The sequence below is a fragment of the Cheilinus undulatus genome, linkage group 16 (assembly GCF_018320785.1).
Source record: "Cheilinus undulatus linkage group 16, ASM1832078v1, whole genome shotgun sequence".
Taxonomy (NCBI): domain Eukaryota; kingdom Metazoa; phylum Chordata; class Actinopteri; order Labriformes; family Labridae; genus Cheilinus; species Cheilinus undulatus.
In genome coordinates this window covers 10361484-10383399 of record NC_054880.1, presented here as the reverse complement: position 1 = coordinate 10383399, position 21916 = coordinate 10361484, and the positions used below count along the sequence as shown (strand labels likewise).

General features: G+C 38.8%; 1 protein-coding gene across 2 annotated transcripts; it reads right to left on the bottom strand.

The window, feature by feature from the left end:
* Window positions 1-824: 824 nt before the first annotated feature.
* On the bottom strand, window positions 825-18436 carry tcf19l (transcription factor 19 (SC1), like). 2 transcript variants are annotated; one of them, XM_041809830.1, is made up of 7 exons: window positions 18276-18436; window positions 16426-17404; window positions 11032-11201; window positions 9535-9928; window positions 8753-9257; window positions 6558-6911; window positions 825-883 (listed from the first exon to the last, which is right to left on the bottom strand). In XM_041809830.1, the coding sequence occupies exons 2-6, from the start codon at window positions 16694-16696 to the stop codon at window positions 6566-6568; spliced, it is 1686 nt and encodes a 561-aa protein (XP_041665764.1). In that variant the 5' UTR covers window positions 16697-17404; window positions 18276-18436; the 3' UTR covers window positions 825-883; window positions 6558-6565. The 2 variants fall into 2 exon arrangements, with proteins under 2 accessions (XP_041665764.1, XP_041665763.1); XM_041809829.1 differs by lacking the exon at window positions 825-883 and having other exon boundaries at window positions 912-6911.
* Between the last annotated feature and the right edge of the window lie 3480 nt (window positions 18437-21916).

The following is a 21916-nucleotide window of genomic DNA, read 5'->3' as shown; positions in this document are numbered from 1 at the left end:
TAATTCCTTGCAATGTCCCAACATTTTGGATCACTTTGCAAACATTAAATGAAGAAAATGTATATCTAAAAAACAAAGTTTATCAGTTTTAACATGAGATATCTTGTCTTTTTGCTATATTCAACTGAATGTTAGTTGAAAAGGATTTGCAAATGACTTATATTTATATTAACTTTACAAAATGTCCCAGCTTTTTTGGAATATAAGCAGTGCACATATGTTAGTAGGCTTATTTGCAAGAGGATCAGGCAGTAGACCTCTATGGTTGAGGGTTCGGCTGAAGACTTCCTGCCCCACGGTCTAGGACGCCCCATTAAAGAGTTCTGCAACAGATGAGCCTGAAACGCCCCACCACAGAGCTCTGCAGCCAGACGCCTCTCTTTGTGAAAAGAAAGTTGAAAACTCTCTGGTGTCGTCTCTTTAAACCTTCAGAGCAGAGACGCTGCGAGCTGTAATTCTGTGAATAAATGAAACTTTATGCATGGAAGACTCAGATAAGATCAATTCATTATGAAGGAGAGAAGATGTGAGATAATGGGCTCCAATTATGAGGATGTTGTCCCTGCTTGTTGACTCGAATTTAAACTGCAATCAGTTCAGAGAAAACAATAAGCAGATATATCACATACATCTCTGCCAAGTCCTTTAAGACTCCACAGAGGGCCGCGGGAAAACAGGATGCAAATTTTTAATATCAGCGGTTCATCAATCACAAGTGGAGCCGGAGGCTTTAGAAGAATCTTTGATGACATCACACGCAGAAAGAAAAATCAGCTGTGAAAATAAAACAGACAACACATGGTAAGAGTTTTAGTTTGCTTTATTTCTTCCCTGATAAGTTTGACGCTGAACATCTCAGAGAATGACGACAGTCGGTTCAATTCTGTACAAAGACAAACAAAGAACACTGTGCTGTTTCTGCATTTATGAGTAAAATGAAGTAGTGTGAAAGAAACTGATTTATGAAATATTCCCTCAAACATTAAGCCTTCACTTTGAGATGAAAGTCATCACTGAGGCCACTTTTATCATAAACTGTCCATCTATGTGGCCTTTTTTAACATCAGGAATAGTAAACGCAGTAAAATATCAGTGCTTGAGTTCTGTAAATTTAGCAGATGTCATTAAAAACTCTAGTAAACTGCAAAACAACCAAAAACATGTTTGATTTAATCTGTTAGAGCCTTACAAAAAAAAGAGAAAGCTGTCTCTCTGAGGTGATGTAGGAGCTGCAGGGTTGTTAAAGATGTATGAAAAGCTGATTAATCAGATATCTGCTCTACTATGTGGTTAAATGTTGATGAGGCTACTCTCTTCTCCAAACTAACACAAAAGTTTCATTTAAAAAGACGATTCAGTGGAGTCCTCCAAGCAAAACCCAGAAACACCAGAGTACTCCAGTCACTGCAGGTGATTTATACAGCTGAAAGCAGCACTGATCTTCATCAGTCGAACAGTAAAGGTACGATTTTAAAAAGTAAAACCCTCCTGACAGAGTCATCTCTGCATGTTTACTAGAAGTAAACTGTACTAGTGTCACATTATGAATTGTTTATATAGTAAATATGATATTTGGGGGTTGTATTAAATGGCTGCACCAGTGCTGTCACATTATTGGTTAACTGCCTCGTTAACTTCCACTCTAGCAGCCAATCAGAGTCAAGGAGGTCGTTTTCTGTTCTCAGATCAAACCTTTACATTTTGACTCTGATGAAGACGAAGGGCACGATCTAGTATTAGTCCTATGCACTGAAATAAATGCCCTTAAATAACTGGTGTGCTTCAGTTTGGCTGTGTGAATCTCCATCTGTGAATGTTTAACCCCTTAAGGAAACAGAGTTCATTATTGCAAGTAGCTGAGGAAAATCCTGTAAGTTAAACATTTGATTTTTGTACTGTGATAAAGTTTCCAGTGGAAGCTTTACTAGTGTTGTTTCGAAATATGTGTCAACTACAGATTTGAGTTTGTTACATTTGAAAAATATCAAATGAGTCCGCTCATTTTAGTCCAAAAATAATAAAATCTAAAGATAAAAATGATCTTAAAAAATCAAATCAGAAAAATTCATATTTAAAGTTAAGTTTGGGTTCATTTGGAACACAAGTGACTCCTGAATTGTGAGCTGTGGCCCCCTGGTGGATAAAGATGGTATCCAGATTGGCCATGAAAGGCATCAGGGTTGGAAATCAACTTTTCTGCCTCGATACAAAAACATACCAGCCTTTTTGTTTTTACAAGCAGAGTAAGGCAAGAAGTCTAGGCTTATAGAATTTATGTTAAAAGATTCTAAATAAATGGAAATGTTTCAACTATTAAAGAAAACACTGACATGCTCTGTCTTGTTATTTTTAGGCTTGCCATCAGGTCCTCAAATGCAGATTTAACCTCAACTGTGCAGCAAGATAATCTTTTATTGTTTTGAGCTTATTTTTGGTCTTCTCTATGCAGCACATGTCCAAGTACTTTTTAAACCCTTGTTTTTATCATTGCTATGCAAATTAGTTATATCTGAGTTACAACTAAAAAGGTTATGCTGGAGAGTCTGAGGGTTATTTTGACATCAGATACAAAACTGCTGTGGCCATATGTCCCATATTTAAAGACAGGACAATTTTAGAACCACTTAGGCATGTACAGGACAAAGTCAGCAAGAGAGGGGAGGTACCATTTTCTGTACAGGGCTCACCAAAAATTAAAACAAACTATTAGTTTCTTGCAGCAATGTTAACTAAAGGTAGGGTTCTTTGGTCAGTTTGGTCAGGAGCATGTTGGTCTGCTTTGCTCTGCTCGTGAAGTCAGCAGTAAAAGAAAACGGACATAATTTAGTTTAAGCTGTTCACTGTTACTGTTACCTAACACTGCCCAAAAATATTTGAAAATATGTGAAAAAAATTTGTGGGTGTGGTTTTTTTTGCATACAGCAATAAACACCGTACCGTGGACTTGTTACTGAGGTGTTACTGTACTGTGAGATTTTAATACTGCTACATCCCTAGTGCTTTGATAGAAAAAAGGCTAAGGGAGGCTGATTTAGTATGGGCAACTATTTTGTTGTTTAATATGATGCAAAAGATCCACTCTCATGTGTTTAGGACAAAAAAAAAGGGTTGCAGCAGTGTTTTAAAATAAATTTTAAACTTTTCAGATAAAGTAAAATCAAATAATTTTGCATAGCATTGATGCTTCTTGAATTTTATGCAGGATTTTGATTCCTGTAGTCCTTAGTTTAAATTAGGGTCTGCTTATGTTGCATGTTGACAATAATGGTTGTTTAAGCTGCATTCATTCATTATTTCTAATCTTGAGGCCAACTTAAAAATGGAGGCTAACTCTCACCAGTAAAACTTTGAGACATTTTATGACTTCAAATGTAAATGCTCTGACTAAAGAAAGATTTAAGAATCTGCAGGAACCCTGAAAAATATTTTGCATTTTATTTTTCATAGCTTCAGGAGTTGATGCTGTTTGTGATAAGTGGTTTTAGGTGACCACTAGGGCTGTCAAGATTAATTGCATTAATTGTGATTAATCAAGGTCCACAACTAGTGCACTTACTTTTGTTAAATCATGATTACTCTCGTGCTGTTGGGTTTTTTAGCACTTTGGTTGTATCTACCTGCAGCAACAGAGACAAGATAAATCCACCACTGCTCCTTAACGTCCCATTTTAGTTTAGAAACTCTCAGACAGCTCAGTGGAGAGTCATCTCCACCTTGTGTTTACTAATGATCCATAACAAATTCCTTTTTCTGTGGTTACATTCATGTTAAATCCGCAACCAATAAAAGCAGGTCTGTATCCAAACAGAAAGTCAGTTACCCTCAGGTCAGGACAGTAATGGATGCGATTAAATACAGAAATCCTGAGATTAACTGTGATTAAAAATATCATCTTTTAACAGCCCTATAGACCACATAGAGTATTTTGGATAAAGTGAGCTATGAATGCTTATCTTGTGTTTTTTTCCAGACAAACTAATCGTAAGAGATCATTTTTTACCTTGACACGTTTCGACTGTCAACTGCATTCCTCCTCAGAAGCGTCATCTGTCTTTTTCCCGCTTCCTGATATTAACAGCCTAATATCAGGAAGCAGGAAAAGACACCATCAACCAGGATGAGAAAGCAATCATGCTCTCCCAAACCTGGGACTCTCTCCTCTAGAGACCAGCCTGGTAGACCTGTCAGGGTCAGGTGGTCAAGTGATGCAGTCGAAACATGTCAAGGTAAAAAAACATCTCCTACAATTTTGTCAAGTTTGTCTGAAAAAAAGAAACAAGTTATCAAAATTAGAAGACAAATGAACTTACTGAATTTTTGAACTAAGAATGATCATTTTAAGGATCTTGAAATTAGATGCTAACATTTGGCTAAACCTGCAGAACTCACGATGGTCCTAAAGAAAACTTATCCTCCAGTCTAAATGTTCTTATGATGGTTCTTATGAGACACCAAAGTGAAGTTTTACATCCTGCGAGTATTTAGCACTGACAAACAGCCTTCCCAATTAAACGCTCTATTTCTTCTTGTTATGTTTCACACTTCCTCTTAGATTAAAATTATCACCCTCTCTTTATGTTTCAGCACCTATCCAACTGAAAAAAAACATCCTTTTTACAAGTGTTTACAACTGTTGGGCACGATGCAATAAAGCAGGAGAGCTCACACTGAGTGATGACGACTGAAGTGGTAGAGACAGCACTTTCTTTTTCTTTTTAAGTATCAGAAAAACAGGCATTAAAATCTGTACAGCACAAAAACATGCATGCTCCCAGACAAAAATAAAAACACATTTTTCAGACATACAGAACAAATCTAACTGAAGGTCATCAGAGAAAAAATGAATGTTTTTTCTTTCACATTTGAGTAGAGACTGCACAAAGCCACCAAACATCTGTAAACGCTATTCATTCCTATAGAGCTGGTATTGCATTACTACACTGATGCAACCTGTTCATGTTTAAAAGTATTATTTTCGTGTGATATGTCGTTAAAACCGATGTGATATACAAACTACATTCATTTAATACATTAAACACGCTTTCATGGATTACATGTTTTTGATTTTAAATTAATCCACTCAAATTTAAGACTGATGTCAAACCTGTTTTATGATCTTGTCTTTACATCAAAAGGACAAAAAAGTGAACTTTTTTTTTTAAGTTTTCTAATTTTATTGCTCAAGAATCTTCTCCCCCAGAACCTGATTAGTTTCCTCTCATGTAAAACCTGCAGGTTTGTCAAAGCATTGTGAGAAAAGTCAAAATTTTAAGACAACACCAGCCTAGACGTACATCATATTACATTTCTCTGAATTCTGAGTCGGAGACTGAAAAAAAGCTGCAGAATTTAAACATCTACTGCTGCTTTTGTCCATGTCTTCACCAAGTAAAAATTCAATAGAAAAAGGTGCTTAAAGAGGAATTTGGAGTTATTACGCTTTGACTTTTTTCACTTAAGTGGCATGTGAGCTAAAGTACGGGCACGTCCACTCGGCAGCACTTTGGCTCAATACTTCAGTAGTGTGAAGAGACTCTAAAGACTTTTTCCTTTGCCATTACATCACTTACATCACTTTCAGAATCTGATCACCTCGTTTCATCAGCCGTTTTTATTTCCCAACATTTCCCTGGTAATGAGTCCTCGCCCTGCCTGCCTGCCTGCCTGCACCCAGACGTCTTTAAACAACACAGTCCCTCTGCAGGCACGTCAGCCTCCGTCTTTAAACCCAGCAGCTGCTTCTGCTGAAGTGCCTTCAAATATCTGATTATCGTTCCCGAGAGCACCTCTCATCAGCAGCCACTGTGGAAGTCTGCTGACACTTTTTGTGCTGTTTAATTGTCTTGAAACATCACACGCCCACTCCTCGACAGCTGCCGCCGCCGGAGAGAGAGGCAGAGACTTTTCATAAAGTTTTACTACGGTATTGAGGAGGTGAAAGCACAAGCAGGGTTGTTTTTTCTTACTGAGAATGTGAGCAAACATAGGGTTAGTCATGGCCTGGTGGCTGCATTCACATCTTTACATCTGTCCTTTCTTCTTGTATAAAGTTTTGCTGTGGCAGCCTGATCTGAAACATTTTATTAATCTTCCTGAACGCAGCCTGCCCCCGTGGTCGTCGACAGCCACCCAAGAGTCTACATAGAAGTATTTCATCATGTTTCCCCGCCCCGTAGCTCCTCTCCAGGCAGCTAAAGCCATAATGAAATCCAGTCTGAGACATTTCATTACAGATTTGCTGCCTCCTTTCAAACCCTGAGCCTGAAAACTGAGTGGGCTGGAGTTTGTGAAGCAGCTGTGTGACTGAATCCTAAAACTCAGGAAGAGATCTGGTTGTGAAAATTGGAGGCAACTCTTTTCCAATTCTTGCAAGCTTGTGTTGAGGTAAGAGAGAATAACTGCATGCGTGAGTAGAGCAGCTCAGTGGACAGGAGGAAAAGTAGCAGCAGGTCTTCAAAGAGAAGTCGGATTTCCGCAAGAGTTGCTGCAGAAAACGGAAGTTTTAAGGAGAAATGGAGTCACTAGTAAAGTCTAAACAGGAGCATTTGATTGGCTACCTGTCAAATCAGCGACATCCGCAGTGGAAGTCTGCGTTGGGGTCCTTCAGCAGCTTCTTGCGGTCCACGTGGAGACAGTCTATGTGATACCAGGCGTCGCAGACATCGCACTGGATCCACTGCACCGTGTCCTGCTGGGGCAGCCGGCATCGAGGGGCGGCACAGGGCTCCACCGCCCCGCCTGTTACTCCATCCTCCTCCTCTTCATCTTCATCATCTTCGTCAGAGGAGGAGGAAGAAGAGGAACCGGAGGAGGAGGAGGCTGAGGAGGTTGATGATGAAGAGGAGGAGGATGGAGAGGGCAGCGAGGGTCGAGGAGGGAGAGGGTGCTTTCTGGGGCGTCCTCGTCGCTTGCTGAGATGAGAAGAAACAAAGACTCAAGTCGTGAGATTTTAGGAAGAGTTAAGGTGGACAGTTCACAACGTTAATGTCAACATTTGATCAGAGATAACTGGTATCAGACAGCGACTCCTGTTTGATTCAGCTGTTAGGTGTGCTACACGCAAGGCCGCCCATGAGGGGGAAAAACGGAAAGACTTTCTGGGGCCTAGTCTTACTGGTCGCCCATAGAGGTCATCAAAATCATGGTCAACTGAAAAGTTCATCTGTGATAACCAGATTTATGCTTAACCTGAATAATAACCACTCTTATCAAAGCAACAAAACATGAGTTTCATTTACTTATGCTGTAGTGCAATATAGCCTTTATCAAAATGTAAACCCCTTTTATTAAAACAGATTTACCTCTTTATCAATAATGTTAACAATGTGGATGGATGCACTGGACTGTTAAGAAAGTAAGGTCAGACTTCATAGCTAGGCCATGATGTAAAATGAAAAATAAATAAATAAAATACAAAAAAATGTGTGAAAAGTGGCAAAAACAGTAACAATAAAATCGTCTCAAAGTGACAAAAATTGGTCAAAAAAGTGGCAGAAAAAAGACAAAAAATGGCAAGAAATTGGCAAAAAGCAAAAATGGTTGAAAATCAGCAAAAAGGAAATAAATGCAGCAAAAAGTGGCAAAAACTGACAAAAAGTGGCAAAAAGCAGTAGAAGTAGGCAAAAATTTGAAAAAAATATTGCAGAAATGGGCCAAAAGGTGGAAAACATGAATTAAAATAGTAATGGTAATAGGTGAAAAAGGGGAAAGACAGGATATAAGGGGCAAAAATGTTCAAAGAATTTGCCAAAAATAGATGAAAAAAAGCAAAAATGGGGGTGAAGCAGCAAAAATGGGTAAAAACAGACAAAAAGGGGCAAAAACAGGCAATAAAAAGTAAAAGGAGACCAGAGTTGCAAAAAAGTTGTTGCAGTAAAAGGCAAAAAAGGAGCAAAAATTGGTAAAAAATAGTGATAGAAGGGCATAAACAGAAAAAGTGGCAAAATGTGCCAGAAGCAGCAAAACCTGGCAAAAATTGGTTAAAAAATGGCATAAAATGGTTGTAAAGTTACAAAAAAAAAGAGCAAAAATAGATAATACGGGGCAAATAGATGTGGCAGAAACTGGAAAAAGAAAGTCAAAAAAGGCAAGAAAATGTGTGGGCAAAAAGTTATTTGAAAAGTAGTAGAAATGGGGAAAAAGGGCAAAAATCAGCAAAAAAAAGCATCAAAAAATCAGCAAAAAGATGTGGCAATAGTCGATGGAAAAAAGGGGTGAAATTGGTTCAAAGTAACACTAACAAATCATTTCAACATCAGAACCCAAGAAAAGTTTGAAACACATTTAGCTCCAAAATGAGGTAATTGTTAGCCAGGATGCTAACACCAGTGCTACTGATCCAGCACACACACATTGATAAAATCAATAAATCAGAACTGGGCAGGGCCCATTCTCCCTTGGTTTTTCAGGGGCCCTGGCAATTCTGTGGGCAGGACCACCTACATGCAGGCATTAATTTGGCAGATGTCCTAACGACGCACTTGTAGATTCTAAATTTTGACTAGACTAGTCACATGCACAGACTTGATGCAGAAATACAGGATCAGTTTAACTTGAACAGGAGCACTGAGAGTATCTTTTAACCTCAATAACCTCTTCAGCATTCACTGAGGAAACTAGTGAAAACTCTTCCACTCAACACACAAACCTATGATTAAATCTAAGAAAAACACTGAATAAAGCAGTTTCACTTTTGAACTGAGGGGTTTTGTGGTGGATTTTTGTTGTTAGATAACTCCTGTGCATTTCTCACCTTGTTTGGTGGTGATATCTGTTGAACGTCACTCTGCCTCTCTCCTCAGCACGGATCCTCACTGACGGGGAGGCCAGGCTGTAGTTCTCCCCTCCGACCACCAGAGGGGAGAAAACAGGCGAGCTGTTCGCCCTCCGCCTGCCTCTCTGCGCTGTCGGCAGACAGTGGATGGGTTTCTGCTGGCGGAAAGCCGCGATGTTGCCGTGCATCACTGTCTGGACCCGGTGCACTGTCTGCACCTCCTGCTTGGTCACGGCAGGGTTTGTGTATGACGCCTGCAGGAGCTGGTGGTTGAGTCGGCTATTGGTCATGGCGCCGTGGAAACTTCCAATGGTCCGGATGCCAACGGGGAAGGGCTTGGCCTCCAGGGGGCGCCGGATTTCAGTGTGGCTCTTTGGCTGCAGCGGCAGAGGAGGAGAGCTGAAACCATCAGACTCAGACTTGTAGAGCCGCCGCCTCTTCTTCGCCCTCACTCTCTGTCCATCCTCCACAACTCCTGATAGAGCTGAAGATCAGAGTAAAAATATTTTAACTGGAGCAGATCAAATTTTTGTTTTCAGTGAAATCAAATTTTCAGTATTGTTTCAGGAAGTTTGGATTATCTTAACAACTAAAATCATTATGAATTAATTCTTTTACAGGAATAATGTTAGTGAAAACCACCGTTCCTCTTACAAGTGTGACCATTTGAAGTTAAAAAAGGCTTTTTTTTTTTCTCATAAAACCCTCCAGCATTTGCAGAGAGGAGTGATGGGTGTTTCTTAAAATCAGCTGAGCCTCACCTCCTCGACTCCTGGGCTCGTCTGAGCTGTCGTCCTCCAGCAGCACCGTGTGAGCCGACTTCCTCCTGCTCCTGGAGGTCGGCTGGAGAGACTTAGCTGAAGGCACTGCGGCTGTGGAGGAGAAGGATGGAGGGGTAGAAGGGGGGAGCAGAGAGGAGAAGCCCACAGCCAGAGGGGGCGAGGAGGAGGAGCCCGGGTCTGAGGCCGCTCCGTCGTGGCTGTGGCTCCTCTTAAAGGTCCAGGCGCTGCCCTTCATCTTACTCAGACTGCCGATGGAGTTCAGGATGACCGTGGCCCGGTTGATGGACAGCTTGGAAAGATCCAGATTAGCGGCCACCTTCCGGTCCAGGTTGGTTCTGATTCGGTTTTGTAGGTCTGAGGAGAATGTCCCCGCCTAGGAAACAAGATTTAACATTAATAAGAGTTTCCTGCTGAAAACGTATATATTTGGGTGTCGCCATCCCCCTGTTTTATAAAAAGATCAAATAATTTTTTAAAACACACAAGTACTACTTTTAAAGTAAGATGTTCTAACCTAAATGCCTCATTAAAAAGAGATTAAAAAATCTTCAACATCGGAGTTACTGGTGTGGAGTTAATCTTTAAAGACCAGGAAAGTCACCTCAGTTCCAGTCTTGCTAGAGAAGCCTTAATAAGAGCTAAGAAAGCTTGGATAGCATCATTTAAAGTGGCAAATTGAGGGTTTTCAGAGGAAAAAAATAAACAATTTATGGTTCAAAACTTATTTAACTTTCTGTGACACGTCTCTTCTTGTCCTATTCGACAACGTTGGTCTCAGGAGGTTAAAGAGGAGCCGAGGAGACAGACAGCGATGTTTCCTGGTCTCTGAAAGTCTTCCTTTACGTCCCAACCTGCAGACTTGGTTTCATCTAATCTCAATAAATATACTCGCCTTGTTGTCAGGACAGTATTTAAGTCCAGATTCTACAGAGTATGGGCTGGAACGGGTGGATCCTGTTAAATGCTATCATTATAAAATGAGGCAAAAACAAAAATTATATGGTCATCTCTGATTCAATGCTTATGTCTATGTTTATAATAAGGTTAAAATTAATTCATTATACTTCGAAAGGCTTGCCTTGTTAAGTTTAAAGGGGACATATGATGCAAAAATCACTTTTTCAGGCTTTTCGAACAAAAATATGTGCCCCTGGCCTGTCCACAATCCCCTAAAATACCAGAAAAATCCATTCCCTTCCCCCTCTCTTTCTCCACCTTTCAGAAAATGTGTGCTAAAACAAGCCGTTCTCAGATTTTCCCCTCAAGAAAGAAAAGTCTGACTTAAAGTAGAAGATATTAAGATTAATATTTCAAATAAGTAAAATAAGTTCACGTGTTCAGCTTTGATTCAAGTTTGATGTACAAATGGAAAACACCTTTATGAGAGGGCGAAAACAATGAAACACAATAAAATCAGCCTCTAGAGGGTTTAATATCAAACCTGAATCTTTCTGGCTGATTAGAAACAAAGATTACCTTAGGAATCGTGATGGCATCAAAATCTAGAGGCCGAACTTTGACTTTCTGGAAGAGGAAGTAGAACTCTGGACTTCCTGAAGTAGACTGTCCACCGAAGGTCAGCGTGTCGTTGTCTGAGAGCTCCCACTGGATGCCAGGCTGGAGGCGGACCTCGTTGACCCAGGTGCCTGAAAGCACAGGAGGAAGAGGAGATGTTTTGTTGATTTATTACAATAAAACGCTGGGTTTTTTTTAACTGATGCTCTGACATGAGCAGTAACCAGCATTGTTGGGTTACCAGAATCATTCCTGTATAAATCAGACAGAACCAACAGCTGTTTTGATACATCATCAGACACAAATACACACACCTTTCTGTTTTTAATGATCAAAACTTGCAGGCAAAGCAGCAATAAAAACGTGTAAATGTTAAAGAGAGACGAGTTCATGAATTCAGCCATGCTGTCGGTTTGAAGGTGTCTAACAATGTGTCTCAGCACAGAAGTCCGTTTGCTAACAGTCTTCAGTGAAACTTAAGTCCAAACACAGCAGTAGGAGGGGAGGAAGGAGATTGAGAAAGTTTGGTCTTCGCTTAAGGCCGATGAACTGTGTCTGACAGGCTGTGACTCTAAACTGTGCTCTTACTGTCTAATTTTTCAAGTAATTTCACACTCTGTTTGTTGCATTTTTCACTGCTGCTATTAAAACTACATCTTAGTATTCACTGTGCATTTCTCATTCCGTGCCGTGCTGTCATGGCGATTTGATTGCCCTGTAGCCTTCCAGCTCCTCAATTCTAGCTCCATTTATACACTGTTTTACATTTCCTCTCAATCCTGGGAGCTGTAAACACACTGATAGTCCACAGATGACTTTATGCTGAGTGTCGCTGGGACCGTCATCTGTTAGAAAGTTCTGGTTCAAGGTGACACTTTCAGTCAGTTCCTGCTGAGGTTATCAGAATTTTTGATATTTCGGTACTTTCTGATATTTCTGATAACAATTTTTTTACTTCAGTGATCAATGGTAGCATAAAAGCTTTAAAAAACTTTAGATCTTCAGTCACACTTTTGATTTAAAGAAGCTGCAGAAGAGAGAAAGCGAGCACAGTGTGCAAAAGTTAATCTAAAGCTTTTAGTCATGAAAACAGAAACTACCACTGTAGATATAAAGTACTAGAACTTTTGATTAAAATAATTTGATTTTGATTCATATATCACTGTTTTTATTAGGTATGCACAATATCATCAGCATATTAGCGATCACAAAAGAGCTTATAAAGTTAGCTGTCAGTATCAGCAGATCTGCAAAGTTCTGCTACAGCTGATTGCAGTCATACATGCTGTCAGACTGCACTCATGTACCATCATGCATGAAGTTTGTAGATTCAAACAGAACCAACAAAGCTACCCCTGCTGAGGTTGTTTTCTTTTTCATCCCCATGAGTCTGTACATATCAACAGAAATTTTTGTATCTGCTGATGCCAGTATCATGCTGATAACCCCACTAAATATGAGTTTGGAAATATCAGCATATCCGCAAAAGCCTGATACTGTGCATCCCTAATTTCTTTAAATGTATTCTAAAATTATATTTGATCTAAAACTGGATTTATCCTGTAGTCTCAGCATGAGCTGAGTGCTTTAGAAATTAATTTCTATTAGAGATGCACACTACTATCAGCATGACATCTGCATCTGCAGATATTAGCTTAAAAAGTTATCTACTGGAATCAACAACTGATAAATCAGCTGTAAATGTTGGCTGTATGTAGGAAAAAGTTTAGCGTTTTAGGCAGGACCAAAAGACCTGTGTCACACATGGAAAAAGTACTGTACTCCAGTAAAAGTACAGTTACTCGGGTTAAAAATTACTTGGGTAAAAGTAAAGGTATTGATTTCAAAATGTACTCAAAATGGTAAGTAAAAAAACTACTCAATTACAGTAATTTGAGTAAACATAATTAGTTACTTTCCACAGAAGTGTTATGTCTAAACTAGAGCTGAACAATGTGGGAAGGATATGCCATTATTACAGTGGGCAATTACAAATTACAATTGCAGAAAAATACACAAGTGTTATCGTGAGTCTACTCGCTTGGTCATCAATGCAGACAATAATGGCAGTACTGAAGGATATTTTTCTCAACTGAAACATTTACATATTAGGCATCGTAAAAAAAAAAATTAAAAAACTAAAGTTTTTACTTTACTACTTTCAAAATAACTGAATATTCCAAGAAAAAAAGCTTTTTCCTTCCTTGGTAAATAAAGGTACCTCTATAAAGTGCAATAGTGGCATTAGTGTAAATTCAGGGGCCTTTCTGCAGGAATGTCTGTAGACCTTCTGAGTACTAAATGAGGGCTCAATGATTTGCAAAAATAATTATCTAACTGTACTATTTCTACTAGGGGTGCACCGATCGATCGGCCAAGATCGGTATCGGCCTCGATTTCCTTAATTTTGGGAGATCGGCGATTGGCCGATCCTTGTAAAATAAGATCAATGGATAAGATCGGTTTCATATGCCTCTACCTAATAAAATGTGAAAAATGAAAGACTAAAGGAACTGATATAATTTAGTAGTTTGGACAGCAATGCTTTAAACTTTTCATTTATATTTGAGAGAACTACCTCATGTGCAGTTAAAACAACAAGTTTGTATTGTTTCACAGGTATTGTTCAATGTTATTCAATAAGATAAGACTGGAACATTGAAGGTGCATGCTGTCAGTCATAAAAAAAATCAGTATCGGCCAAAATCGGAATCAGCAGGTCAGGCTTTTTAAAGATCGGTGATCGGCCAGAAAGTTGCAATCGGTGCACCCCTAATTTTTACCCAATATAGTGATTTAATATGCAGTTATTTTTAGGTTCAACATCCTATGTTTTGTTCAGCAAATACAAGAAATAAATCATTCTACCTTTTAACCAGCACAATGTTAGATAAATGAAACTAGGGACGAAAGATTTGAGGAAAATATCTACGTGTGATTTGACTCATATGGTAGATTTGATATCAATTGCTATACTGAAGGGGATGACGTTTTTTGGTTATTCTTGTTTTGATTATGAAAATCATATTCATGAACAGGAAAAGTAGGATTCTGTCAAATATTCTAAAAAAGACATGAATGTTTGCATAAAGGGCAAAGTATAAATCTCTGCTGCATAAAAATCATATCAAACTGGTATTTTGACACATTTCACATTAAGGAAATAATGCCCTGTCTGCAATTTGGAAACTTCAGCAGGTAATATTGTGATTTAATCTAATTTGTGATTAATTGCCCAGCCCTATACTAAATACAAAAACCATTCCAACCTTTTCTAGGATTATGTAATAGCACAGCCTGACCTGGCAGTTGGGATTGAATTCATTGTGCAGTACTAGTCTATACCATGTATATATATTCATATATCGGTAAAGATGTCAATGCAGGGGTCAGTGACATATAAAGCACCAGCTGACTTTTGCAACTAACTGCAAATTTAACAGACAAATACTTGGACACACATTGTTGCTTTTAGTCTTGTTAGAAAGTAGACACATACATTTTAAATCAAATTCAAGAGTTTAACAGTAGTCAAATTTTGCTGTTTTAGCTTGGCTGTACCACCTGACGTGGGAAGTGTACCTGCCCACCTCAGCAAAACTGGAATTAATCATTTTTCTATGTGTGATAACTCTTTAGAAGTGAATATTTTAAGAGCTTTAAATATTATTTGTCCTTTTTAAAAGTGACACATTTCGCAGTTTCACTACCTGAAACAATGGATGCACCACCTGGCATTTGCAACCAACTTTAAATAAACAGGTAAATACTCAGACACATATTGTTGCTTTAGTTCTTATTAGAAAGTGGGCACATATATTTAAAAATAAAATTACTTGTATGGTAAAATAAGGTTGCATTTTTACACTAGTTGCACCAACTGACATGGAAAGTGTACTCGCCCACCTGAAACGGAAAATAAATGTTTTTATCTTTACTTGAAAAAGATTTACCAACCACTTGGCCATGAGTGTCAGTTAGAGTTCAATGGAAAATAAATAATGCTACAATCTGGTTTTATCACTTCAAGATAAGTCTGCCATCATTATGAATTCACCACCATGACATTTAAAAATGTGCGAATTCTGGGACAAAAAGTTGGATGATCCCACTAGCCTGATATTGAAACATTTTAGTAACATCTGTTTATTTCAAAGAATTCAACTATAACTTATGCCAGGGTATTCTGATTGAAATTTCCCACAATTAAAATGCAATTTTTAAATGTGTCAGAAATCTGTTCATTTACTCCGATGGTTGAACCTCCCGACATTTTAAGGGTTTGACATGCCAAAATATGAAAGCAAATATGTTATTTAGATATACTGAAAATGTACTCAAATAAATTAGGCTTTGTAAAATAAATTGATATACTCTATGAACTGATTCATTTTTCTCAAAAAATAAAAAATGGATTTGGACACAAAAATGCACGTCATGTCACTAACCCATAGGCTAAAATGAATATGTTTGATTTGCAGATTGGATATCAGTAAAAATCAAATATTGTACACCCCTATTTTTTCTTGTCGCAAATTCAAATACACACTTTCATCCTTGCTGTTTAAAAACTAACCTATGTACTGGGATATACCAATAGAAGATTTTAGTTTTTTTAGGGTTTTTCTGTGGCTTTTTAACAGGACGGCTTCAGACAGATGGGACATCTTGGGGAGAGAGAGTCCTGCATTAAGGGTCAAGGCCTGAAGTAAAACCTGCAGTCAGAGTGTCAAGCCTTACTTAAAGAGTTTCAATATGGTGTTTTTGAAAGTGGCTCTTATTGATATAAGCATCCACAGAAAGATTACAAATACCTGATATGAAAACCGAATTTTTGAGTTGAAGGGAAAGAAGACCTTTGTCATATTTTCTACAAATCTGAGAAAACAAAGGTCTTCAGATGGCTCTAACTTTATTAAGGAATATTTAATATTATTGTACATTGTAAACTAATCCTATAACAGTCTGACACCTGCTCAACTGTAAAACTGCAGACGGTGCAAAAATTTTTCTAAAATGAGAGGGACAAATATCAGCTGATGTGAAAAATCATGTATCAGTCATCCAAAGAACTGTTTTATACCTTCTATGTTAAGTGAAAAGCAGTTATATAGATAATAGCTTTAAATATCTGGTCTGTGATAGCCCAGTATTGGCTGAATATCAGTCAGTCTTGTACTTCCTCTGAATAGTAAGTAGGCTGTAAGTGTGAACAGTGATTCAGTGTTTTACTGGAGAAGAATCAGCATTTCTTGTAAGAGGGTGTTTCTGCCATTCTCTCTATGACTGTAGACGGGTGTGCCTGTGTGTCTCTGTCTTATCTTAACTCTGTGTGCCTGTGACTCCCTCTCTCACCATGGCTGCTCCTGTCCTTGATGCGAACCCTCCAGCCCTCTTCATGTGGCGCCGCGTCAGCTCCACTCGCCTCCCTCTCAGCGTGCAGCTCGGCGTGGATCCGGGACACTGATGTGGAGTCCAGCGTGACGTCACACAGCTCGGCCGCTCGGCCCAGACGAAACACAGAGTGGTTCAGCGCCGGCCTGAACGTGTACAAGTCCCTGGCCGAGTCTCCAGCTGATGAGCCGATCCGAAGCAGCTGGAAGCACGGCTGCACCCCAGACAGCATGACTGCAGGGTTTGATTGTCTGCCACCGCTACACCCTGAGGCCACACCGTGTCGGTGAGGGGCTGAGCTACAGGAGGCTGGGATCCATTATGAGATATGACTCTTAGCTGGTGGACAGAAGTTCAATTAAAGGCATTAAGGATCCACCAAAGAGTGCTGACTGCTGGCATAAAGCTATTAAACAGTTAAAATATTCAGCCTGTAAGCACTGAGTGTGAAGGTTAGAGGCAGGTGCTGCAGCTTTGAGCGACAGATGTTTGCATTAATATGGAGAGTGAATGACTTGAGTCCTGCTGTGAACACATGAATAAATAATGAGGATAAAGAGAATATGAATGAGCTGCTGAAGAGTGAAAAAGAGCTTCTGCACACTGTTATGAGCTCAAACTCAAACAGATTAAATCCGACATGAAGTGGAGGTTATAAGAAGCTGGATTTGGGAATAAAGAGCTCCAGTAAAGTGGACAGCCTGTGTGTTAGAGCGCTGCTAAATCAAAAGGTGCAGCAAACATCGAAACACCGGAAAGCAAACCTGCCAAAGAAGCTGACAGCCGTGACTTTTAGCTTATTTTAGTTCTGACGTTTAATATTTCCAGGTTTGAACAGCTGTCATCTGAGCCTGTCTGTGAGTGTGAGATTAAAATCCCCGGCTCCTGACATCAGCTGTCTCACAGGTGGGAAACCTGACAGGGTGTAACGCCGTCTGATCTGAAAGAAAACAAAAGAAAAACCCAGAACGATTAAAAGGCTTTTGTTTCATTGCTCTGCAAAACAGCCTGGATGTTACAAATATACTTTCATTAATACTTCAGGCATCATTAATCATGTCAACACAGACTTGTGTCAAACAGATACAGATGAAAACACGTCATTAGTGCATTCAAATCATCATTGTGAGACTTTCAGCTTCACTTTATACACCCTTATTAGCTGTAGACTGAACTAGGCTTGTCACAAAACCAGAATATTCAACTTTGTATGATCCTAACATTATTGACACCAATTAAGACACAACAAAAACAGAAATCCTAGGAACATAACTTTGAATTAACAAAAATGCATTCAAACTCCTGCAATCTGTCTTAATTGTGCAAAACAATGGCAATGACTTTGGTACCAGCACTAGTGTTTTGAGTTATTTCCAGTCTGCAGTTTCTCCCCTACGCACCTGTGTTATGACACAGGTGCAGTTTAATAAAAGTATTGGTACTTTTAGACACTATTTATCATGGAAATAACACATACTGTATAGTTTAAAACAGATGATATCAAAAATCATCGAAAACTGACAACCTTAGCCTGCACCGCATGCATCAGCTGCGCTCACTGACAAATCATGACCACACAAAGCAGGGCAGCACAAAATGAATGACTCGCCATGTACAAACGCCGTTTTTGCAGCATTAGCTTATATATGCTCGAGTAATTCGCATATTTACTGAAAAACACAGCAATAAATGTTAGAATTAGTGCAATGAGAAGTAGCAGTCGTGTTTTTTAGCCCGTCAGTCACACACAGGATAAAGCTAGCTGACGTTAGTTCCTCGTAAGACTGAATGAAGTCAAAGCTGACACTTACAACAATAACACAGCTTCACGCGGACTTTATGCAAATTAGTCCTCAAACGGCGACGTTTGTTCAACCTGCGGAGTTTATTTACACATTTAAGAAGTAATCTTTCGTTTCTGCAGGGTTTTTATCGCCTTCCTTTGCTAGGTTTCGGTGCAGCTCTTCGCCTCTTTTCCTCCCAGGAGGAAGTCCTTTGAAATTTGGCGCGCCACTCCCGAGCCTTCCTTGCGCTTTGACCTACGTCACTTCCTGCTCCGCCCTGATTGGCCGGCAGCCAAGGCGCCTTCAGCGGGAGCAGGACGGGTCTGTGTGTGGACAAATGTCATAGCAGACACAAAGCGCTTTGTATGAACTCTTCAGTAAAGTGTATGAAGAAGAGGAGTGCCTCAAAACTTTAGAACCTGGTAGAAGAATCTTAACTCAGAGATCATCGGGGACCCTTCTGTTTTGACTCAGTGAATTTTTTTTACAGTTGATTATGTGATTTCCCATATTTCTTGTTAATGTTTGAAAAGCCCGTAGTTGTATTCTTGCCTTAAAAAAGGGAAATCCTTTCACTCTGATGTAATGCCCTATCACCAGAGGTGGAAAGTAACTAATTACATTTTCTCAAATTACTTACATGGCTACTTGTACTTTCTGGGGGCATTTTGAAATAGGTAATTTGGTCAATTTGAACCCGAGCTACTATTTTTACATGAGTAAAATAGTGTAGAGATGTTCCACCCCTGCATATTACATTTTAATGAAGCTAAAACAAAATTTCTGCACAGTACTGATCTGGAAATACTATTTAACACAGTTTGGGAGTGTTTTTTATTTCACTTTAAGTGGAGATAATCCTCCTCACAAATAATAAAAAGGCTTGTGACTGCATGTTGCACTTCTTCTCTCATGGGTAGGTCTTATTGATTATCATGACTGTTGTACACAGCTAAAACTGGAGTGTTGATATCCCAGGGTTAAACATTTCTGAGTGGATTTAACTCCTAAAGTGTTAAAAGGTCTTTAGCATTGGAGTTATTTAACAGAGTTGATTCATCTGTCAATCAGGCATGAGTGTTTAGACGTGTTTTATATGTGACACTTCAACTCTGCAAAAGGTCAATTGATCTAAGCTCAGCCAACTGTTATTTCTTATCTGGGAAATGTGTGGGCTGAGTTTTCACACATATGCAAAGGGGTTCCTTTGCATAATGTTTCTGGTAGATTGTTGTTTTTTTATGTGCTCCATGACTGAAGTTATCATCTATTCTCTATTCCATTAAAGAAAAATCCTATTTTACTGTCCAACTCTTCAACTGCTACTTAGCACTTAAAGTAAACATTGAATTCAACACTTTCACTTTGACTTAAATAGATTTATAAGCCAGTACTTTTATTTTAGTACATTTTAACCAGAGTTACTGTACTTTCACTGTAGTACAACAGTCAAGTAGCTTGACCACCTCTGCAGGGAAGGGATTGAGATATTTTAGCTCCATATTTCTGGGGTTTCTATGTTGTCCATTGCTGGGTTTGACAAGACTACGCTGTGTCCTGATTGGTGAGAAACATATACAGGACATAAGTCTTTTCTTTAAATCTCAGGCAGGGAAAGTTGCCCCATCCAAGAGCCTGAAGTGGAAAGTTGACATAAAAACTGTAGATTTAATTAGGACTTGTATGTCTTTATCATGAATCATGTTTATTGATGATGGCTGACAGGTGGATTTTGTTAAAGAAAAAAACAATGGGAAAATGTAATTCATTCCAGATAAAACCATTGCAGTATTGAAAGTTTCCAGGGTTGATTTTATGGCTACAGGGAAATAAAGACAGGACAGTCTTGATCTGTAAAAATATTTTGAAATATTTTAGCTTAGAAGGTCTTCTAATTCTGACTGAATTTATCTCAGCACAGAGTTGAAAAGCTGCAGTTTTGAACCAGAAAGTTTTCTATTCTTTCTAGTCACAAAATCCTTTCACTCTAATTGAGCAAAGCTGTCCTCACATGTTCAAAGTGCTTCAGAAAAGAGGAAACACTTGAGGTTTTTTCTCTGACTCAGAAATAAACCCTCTGATTGAGTCTGTTGAAAAGTCATTTAATTGGAATTCTTCATTCATTACAGAAAAAGGAGAAGCTTTACAAAAGTCTGTGCAGGATGCTGAAAGGGTTTACATGGTACCAGTATATAAACAGTTATTGATTTATTATTGAAGCAAACAGAGGGGAGTGGTCGCTTGTTCATGGCGGTGCTGTGAAGTATTGATAATGTCAAAGATTACTCAGCTTAAAACATCAAACAAGATTCAGACTCTTAAATGTGAAACATTCAAGTGATTTATATCATTAAAAATAGAAATAAACAAAGTGTTAGTGCAGATAAACCTTACCAGACTCTAAATCTTTGTATTAAAATGATATAGGTATAAAAAACTACACTTAATGTTGCTGAACTAATCCTGATAAAAGTAAAAACAGTGATATCTTTTTCTCCCAGAGGTTTTTCTGTCCACAAAGACAGAAAATAAAGTTAGATAATCCTAACAGAAGTCAGTTTATGTTTTAAAGGCTTAAAATTAAGAACTATGCAGAATAAAGGAAATGAGTAGGATTTTTAAAAAGAAAAAACTTGTAAACACAAACAAAAGTCATCTCTTTCCTGACAAAAACAACCAGTGTGAGATTCATGATAGTTTGTGTACCTGCAGAGATTGTATTTGTGTATTTCTGCTGTGTTTCAGGTAAGCCTGGGCGTCTAACAGCAGCAGACCTGGGTCTGCTGAACAACAGCTTTTTGTGTGTTGGGAAGAGACTACGAATGTAGCAACAACGTGTCAGGTTGTAAGGACTCATTTCAGAGGAAGCTACTGCCGTCTGTGAGCCATGGAGGAGGAGCAAACTTTGACTGCAGTGCTATAATCTGCAGCAAGCTAATCCTACTCACTTTACCTTTAAGACAAACATACGTACATTTCATTGTAGTCATAAGAGATTATAGGAACTTTGATTCAATTTTTAGTCTAAAAGACTCCGCATTACTGTACACAAACATCCCTGCTTTTCACAATGAAGACAAAACAAACTCTCAGAAGCACATTCATTATTTTAGACGCAATAAAAGATTCTTAAAATGAATTAAAGTAACTTTAGATAAAGGAGGAAAGGGCCTCATTTAAGATGTTTTTAGCTGCATATTTCCCCCACAGAAAGCTGCAGTAATATTGACCAAACCAATACTTCTGCCTGAGTAATGAGTTAAAACATAAAACTGATGTAATTTTGCCTCATGAGCTAACCTGATCCTATAGCTGACTCTGAGGTTTCCCAAAACCATGACAACATCACAACGAAGATTATCTACAGTATAGGTGCTGATTTGGAAAATTATATTTTATTATTATTTTATCATCTTTAATGTTTGGAAAGGCGATCAAAGCTCTGCCCACTGCCATTACCCATTTCTTATCTGGGCTATTTGTGGGCTGAGTTTTCCCATCATGCCCTTGGGTAGTTTGTTCATTCATTTATTAAATGTGTTCAGTTGTGTTTGGATGTTGCCTGTTACTGTGATCTCTGCTGGGGTTCCTTTGCTTGTGTTTCTGGAGGATTGTTGTTGTTTTTTCATGTGAGACACATTTGCACCATGACTGAAGTTATCCACTGA